This window comes from Sesamum indicum, unplaced genomic scaffold (genome assembly GCF_000512975.1).
Source record: "Sesamum indicum cultivar Zhongzhi No. 13 unplaced genomic scaffold, S_indicum_v1.0 scaffold00128, whole genome shotgun sequence".
Classification (NCBI taxonomy): Eukaryota; Viridiplantae; Streptophyta; class Magnoliopsida; order Lamiales; family Pedaliaceae; genus Sesamum; species Sesamum indicum.
This window is the reverse complement of record NW_011628055.1, coordinates 482886-490024: the sequence shown is the minus strand read 5'-3', so window position 1 is coordinate 490024 and position 7139 is coordinate 482886. Positions and strand designations below refer to the sequence as shown.

Here is a 7139-nt window from a genome sequence, read left to right as displayed (position 1 = left end):
CGAAAATAAGTAGATGGTGTTTGTGTATTTGAACGTAAATCAAAGTGGTCTCAATGTAATTTACCCGTTACTTTAATCACTAGAAGAATCCATTTTTGTTTCTCTGATTCTTGATCCTCCAGCACATGCAAGCGCATCCAAGAAACAAGGGCTTTGTTTGGATTTGTTACTTCGTATTTTTCGAGATAAGATAAAACACATTCAATATTTATTTTTGTGTTTTTACACCTTATCTGTGTGTTTTTCTATTTTTCAACTTTCTATATAAAATATATATATATATATACATAATATAAAACAGACATGATTTGACAATAAACAGTAATTTTTGTCTCCCAAAAGTCAACATTAAACATAAAATATTTATATATAAAAACATATAATTTGGCAATGAACAGTGATTTTTATCTCCCAAATTCCAACATCAAACCTTCACCACTTATTTTAAAATATTTTAAATTTTCTCAAAATACAAATCCAAACATATCATCTATTTTCAACGCACATTCATTTATCTATATTTTTCTCTCTCTATTTCCAAAACACAAAACAAAACAACTAAAATACAAATCCAAACATAATGAAGGTGATCGGGGATCCATATCTGACTCTAGGACCAAACAAACGGTCCATAACGGGAGTTGGGCTCCAAGCCTGCCCATAGACCCGATCGAGGCCCATTCTCTCGCTGCCCATAGAAGTTTGATTTCATTAAAAAAAAAAAAAACAAATTCATTCTATGTTTTAAAGTGAATTAAAAGAATTTTTTAAAAAAAATCTTATCTCTTTATTTAATTTCAATATATTTGTCGATTTAAAAATTTCAATTGCATTGGTATTTTAGTGTAAATATATATTAGATGATATATTAATATTTTAAAAGAATTAAAATAAATACAAATTAAATTAAGAACCTCGTTTTCAAGATAAAAGTTTATTTAGATGAGTATTAATATATGTACTTCCTCAGAAGCCATCGACACTTGAAGCCAAATATTAGCCATACATTTCACGTTGTTCACCCATTTATGATTCTTGATATGACCCATCTCTGCTGTCCATGTCTCAGACATGATGACTAAATTGGATTTTTATTTATTTTAATATATACACATAATGTGTATCATTTTTTTAAAAAAATAAGATATATAATATTATTTTCATATCTATAATTTATATATAATAAATGAAATTAAAAGATATAATAAAATTTGAAATAAAAATTAAATTCAATTTGGGGTTGAATGTTGCCAAATTAGCTAGCTATTTTGAATCTTTACTAAGTATATTTTTAGTAAAACTGAACATCTCCGAAAATTACAGAATTAAAAATAAAAATTTCATAATCAATGAGATAAAAAATACTAAAAAAAATCATAAATTACGATATGAAAAGTGCTATTTACCCCTTGCCAGCAAATATGCATAAAAACCCACATAAGCACAAAGTTTGCATAACTCTTCCATTGCATTCTTGTCAACAAAGATGACACTAGCCTTGCTTGTAATTCTCTTACCTCTTCTTTTTCTTGTCCTAACCAAGCATTTCAAACTTGGAGTAGTGTCATCAAATCTTCCACCAGGTCCTAATCCATGGCAACTTCTATGGACAATGTCCCAATCTAGAAACAAAACCCATGTTGCTTTCCAAACCCTAGCTAGAGCCCATGGCCCTCTCTTCTCTCTAAGGCTTGGATCCCAACTCATAGTTGTGGCATCATCACCAGCCATTGCTATGCAAATTCTCAAAACTCATGACAAGATTTTCTCCGGCAGGTACTTACCATCTCGATGTTTCCAATTCGTTGGAATGGTACAATCATCTCTGACAATGTCCAGACAATGCAACGATACGTGGAAGTTCCTACGTAGTATTGGTCATAACTTCATATTTTCCTCTCAGGCGGTGGGGGCAAAGGAGAAAATGAGGAAAGAGGTGGTGGTGGAAATGATGGAGTATCTGGTCGAGAACGAAGGCAAGGCAGTGAAGCTTGACGACATAGTGAAAGTCACGGTTTCCAACGTTGTAGCTAATGTTCTGGCTTCGACAAGCCTGTTTGACGTAAGAGGAGAGGGAGAAAATGAAGAAAAATTGACGGGTTTAGTGAGGGAAATTGTGGAGTCGGCTGCTAATCTTGGTTTGGCTGATCTGTTTCCGGCGTTGAGAAGGGTGGATTTTTGGAGCAGAAGAAATGGTATGAAAATGCGTGAAAAAATTATGTGCGTGTGGGCAGACATCGTCGAGGAAAGAAGGAAATGCGGAACTAAAGATGTTTCATGTCGAGATTTCTTGGATGTTCTGCTTGAAAATGGCTTTCTCGATGATCAAATCAGCATCCTAATAATGGTTTGAACTATTCTCTTACCCTTTTTTTTCCATTTCTAGTCACTTTTGACATTAGGACGATCGGGTGGGGATGAGGGGGTTTTGTTCGGACCGAGACCAGTCCCGACAAAGATTCCACCCCCTCCGCTTTGCTTTGTTTTTTAATATACAAAACTAAACAAGTTTTTTTTTAAATAAATAATATCATTTTAAATGTATGTAATTTAACATAATTTTGAATCTAAAATAAATTATATAATACAAAGAAAATATTATTATATTCAACTAAATTTTTATTTTTTTTTAAAGTTAGTAGCATTTTAAATTTAGGTACTTTAACATAGTTTTTTTTTTATTTAAAATGATTTCTATACTACAAATAATACATTCAACTGATTTTCTATTTTTTGTATTTCTTCTATAGAGTTGGATTTTATATGCAAAATTGTGTAAGAATTCACATTCAATACCATATTTTGCTTATGACTAGTATTATATTTTTGCTCGGACCCAACTCCGTCAAACTTGAATCAATCACTTGACAAGTGTAATACACTTGTCATGTAATTTATATACAGTTTAAAAAAGTGATCAATCACAGAGCAAATGTAAAATATTTACTCTGTAAATGACGGGCTCGAGTTCTCTAGACAGGTTTCAATTTGTTGGCCCTGAACCCATAAAAAAGTATACCAAACCCAGAGGGGTTGGGGCGCGGCCCCTTCTCTAGTGATTTTGTAGGAAACACTTTATATATGTATGTAATTTTTCAGGTGAAATTGAAGGTCGTATTCAAATCACCTAACTTGAAGATTTCTTTGATCATTTTCTGTTTGCTTTAGAATTTTAAATACGTTAGGATTAAGATGTTTTACATTTTATATTAAAATTTTACATGAAAATAAATACTTTATTGTGGTTTAAATATTTAATGACATTGTGATAAGATATATATTCTTTTAATTGAAGGCTGATATCTCCTTTCTTTTTTCTTTTTTTTTTAATTTCTAGATCATTGTAAGCATAATAAAATTGTAATTTATTAAGTTATGATTTATCTATATAATGATGAGAAGAATAAAAATATTTTTCAATTGAAAATTATATATAATATATGTATATATATACACCCCACACTGTTACCTCATCTACAAGTACAACTTGAACTCAACAATATCAACAATCAATCCATTTGATGCCACATTCAGGAACTCCTGATTGCTGGAACAGACTCAACCATCATAACAATAGTATGGTTGATGGCAGAGCTGATCAAGAACCAAGAAATCTTCCTCAGACTCCGGCAAGAAATCGGACAAGCCATCAAACCAAATTCAACAACATTGGATGAGTCAATCCTGTCCAGATGCGAATATTTCCAGGCCCGTATCAAGGAAAACTGCACATTCCAGGCCCGTTTTTGGTCCCCCATCAGGCCCTGGAAAACTGCAAGGTGAGCAACTACCTAATCCCAAAAGACAGCATCGTCCTGGTGAACGCCTGGGCCATTCACCTGGATCCTAACAACTGGAACAATGCTGCAACCTTCAAACCTGACAGGTTTCTCGGCTCGAAAATTGATTTCTTGGGAAGCTGTTTTGAGTTTATACCTTTCAGCTCGGGACGAAGAACGTGCCCTGGATTTCATATGGGTTTCAGAAATATTTTGCTCGTGGTAGCGTATTTGGTGTTCTATTTTGATTGGAGTCTTCCAGAAGGACAAGACCCCAAGAATCTGGACATGACGGATGAATTTGGTACAACGTTAAAGAGGGAAAAACCATTGTATTTGGTTCCTAGACTTATGGAACAATTTCATGTTGGTTGATGGTATCATTTGCTTTTCGGAGAATGGTTATAGTGGATTTATAGTTGTATTTTTGTATAATAATTAAATTTTTTTATTATAGATGATACCGTATTTTTCTTTTTTTCTTCAAATGTATAAAAATATACGAAGTATATACATGTGTATAAAAATTTCTAATACATGTGATGTCTGATATAAAATATAATATGAATTTGTAATTACAAAAATTAAATCGAAAGGAAAATTTATGAAATATTAATTCTTGAAATATACATTGGGAATGGATCTGTGTTGAGGCCCAAATATAAAGTGAGAACTTGAGAACCTTGTATCTGATCCATCAACGGCCCACATTATAATGGGCTATAATCCAACCCGGCCAACTAGAAACACCTACAAGTTTGAGAATTCCTAGCAGAGCTGCAGAGAGAGCCCTAAACGACACCGAAGCACTGAAAAAAGTTTGCAGCCATGGCGGACGAGGACTATGATATGGACGGAGCGTACGTTGATTCGTCGAGTTTCAGTTTTTTTCTTTTTTTTGGTTTATTGTCCCTTTCTGGGGTTTCTGTCGGGAAATTGAATTGGTTTGGGAACTAGGGTTTTGTCCGGGTTTATCTTTTTTTTTTTTTTTTTTGACGAAAATCGTCATTGTTGTAGGTACGAAGATGAGCCAATGGAGCCTGAGCCTGATGTGAGAATATTATGGTCTTCTTTAGTTTTCTTGTAATTCAACGTATTTTCTTGGGGCAATTTTTCTTCTTCTTCTTTTTCTTTTCCTAAGTTTTTGGTATGGGAGTTGATAGGAAGGTGCGGAGGTGGAAGAAGAGAACAATAACAATGAGGATGGCCCGGATCCTGTTGAGGGAGACGGCGATGAGAAACAGGAGCAGGAACCGATTGAACGGCCCCGGAAAACATCTAAGTACATGACGAAGTACGAGCGTGCGAGGATTTTGGGCACACGGGCTCTGCAGATAAGGTTTTGCATGAGATTTCTAGGTTTTCCATATTGGTAAGTTTGCTTATTTTACATTGATTGGGTTTTTGTGTTCTGCAGCATGAATGCACCAGTAATGGTTGAGTTGGAGGGTGAAACTGACCCGCTTGAGGTAAATTCTTGGGTGATTCTATTTTTCTTTGTTTTTGTTAGCTCTTAGAGTACATTGAAATTGCAATAGTGTACTTTAGTGCTATTATATGCTTGTGAAATTATTACAAAAATATGTTAGGTTCCATGTGATATATAATTTACTTCATAAGTTTTGTGATATCCATGTGGCACTGAGTTGGCTATCCTGATTTCATTCTGTTGCTGTTATGTGAATTTTTATTGCAAGTAACCCAATGTTGCTGCTTGGCTCCTGATAAATTAAATCTCCAAAGTCATCAAACAATTAACTTTAAGTCACTATTTGATGATTCACATCTAAGTAACCCAACATTGCTTCTGTATTCTGCTCTTTAAGTCACAAGAGGATGTTGTGTTAACTAGTTTACGTGTGGCATTGTCATGTATAGGGGTGGCAAATGTGCGGGTTGTGTTGGGGTCGGGTCGGGTCGGGTCTAAGTGAGTTGGTTTCAATATGTGTTGGGTTGAAAATGGGTTTGGATTTATGCATTGAAAATGGGTTGAGTTGCAAATGGGTCGGGTTGGGTCGATGTTACCCATTTTTTTATATTTAATATTTACAAAATTTAAAATTTTAGATAATAATAATAAGATGACAATATTTTAATATAACTTGTAATATACTATAATATGATTAAATTTGTATCACATTGTTTATGGAAAGTAATTAGGTTACATTAAAGATTCATTTGTTAAATATAAAACGAAAAGCTTGTGAAGTATTAAAAAACACCTCATTTTTCAAAATAAATCATGATTGAGTAGTTGTGCAATCAATTTCTCCATGATTCTTTCTAAAATTGAATTGTGAATTTTCAATTGCAATAATGAAAGCACATGTTAGTTCATAATAAATTATTATTAGATATTGATATTTGGTGTATTCTTTGAATTTATAATATAATTGAATATTGTCAGTTTATTAAAAAAAAAATTAAATGGTCACATATGAATTGCAAGTTTTGACTATTTTATAAAATTCTTCACTTTCCTTTAATTTGTTTCTGATTAATTTAAAAATTAATAATTTACTAATTAGACTTTGAAATTTTTGTTTCTCATAAAAATGTGAAAAGTTAGAAATGTAAAAGTAGTTAGTAATATATAGTATAATTAAATCAATTCTAATGAACTTAAGACCCATCCAACCCATATACATCACCAATCCACTTAAAATCCATAACCAACCCATATGGAACCCATCACCAACCCATATACATCACCAATCCACTTAAAATCCATAACCAATCCATATGGAGCCCATCACCAACCCATGATCAACTTATGATTATAATTTATACTAATATCTTTCATCAATTCTATTATGTTACTAAAATTACTTTTGGTAAACTAATAGAAAATTAAACATGAAGAACACATTTAGGACCCATAATCAATTTAAATTATTTAAACAAAATCATATTAAACCCATATTAAAAAATTTTAAACCCAACCCAAAATGGGTTGGAACCATGGGTTTCCACCCATATTGCCACCCCTAGTCATGTAAGTTTTTGTGCAACTACGGCTAATGTTGTTCTCTTGAACCTTGGATACTGATGGAGAATGCTCTATCTGCGTATTTCTCTTTCTTAAAGCCATAGATTTAGTTTTTTTTTATATATATATTTTTAGATTGCAATGAAGGAGCTGAGAGAGCGAAAAATACCCTTCACTATTCGTCGTTACCTCCCTGATGGAAGGTAAGAGTCTCTGGGATTGCTGGAAAATGCCATAATTTCTTTCTCTTAGTTATTGACTGAATGTTCTTACCGGTATAATCTGCAGCTACGAAGATTGGGGAGTGGATGAATTGATTGTGGAGGACTCCTGGAAAAGACAAGTTGGAGGTGACTAAATTGTTTTACCTT

At 33.0% G+C, this 7139-nt stretch overlaps 2 protein-coding genes across 2 annotated transcripts in view; both read left to right on the top strand.

Annotated features, from left to right (window-relative positions):
* The first annotated feature begins 1412 nt into the window (after window positions 1-1412).
* LOC105179278 (probable (S)-N-methylcoclaurine 3'-hydroxylase isozyme 2) lies at window positions 1413-4169 on the top strand. The gene is made up of 2 exons (XM_011102892.2): window positions 1413-2347; window positions 3535-4169. Exons 1-2 carry the CDS (start codon window positions 1487-1489, stop codon window positions 3781-3783), a joined length of 1110 nt encoding a protein of 369 aa, XP_011101194.2. The 5' UTR covers window positions 1413-1486; the 3' UTR covers window positions 3784-4169.
* A 348-nt stretch (window positions 4170-4517) lies between these two features.
* Window positions 4518-7139, top strand: part of LOC105179260 (DNA-directed RNA polymerases II, IV and V subunit 6A-like) — a gene marked incomplete in the record, with an annotated part of 3398 nt that continues 776 nt past the window's right edge. Inside the window, 6 exon segments of the mRNA XM_011102876.2 lie at window positions 4518-4639; window positions 4797-4830; window positions 4943-5118; window positions 5197-5248; window positions 6904-6971; window positions 7057-7139. Coding sequence (XP_011101178.1) covers window positions 4608-4639; window positions 4797-4830; window positions 4943-5118; window positions 5197-5248; window positions 6904-6971; window positions 7057-7126 — 432 coding nt within the window.

Excerpts from the sequence above, each read along its gene's own strand:
- LOC105179278 (XM_011102892.2), top strand. The coding sequence starts at position 1,487 with ATGACACTAGCCTTGCTTGTAATTCTCTTACCTCTTCTTTTTCTTGTC. Across the intron at positions 2,348-3,534 it reads AAATCAGCATCCTAATAATG|GAACTCCTGATTGCTGGAAC; the intron begins GTTTGAACTATT and ends TGCCACATTCAG.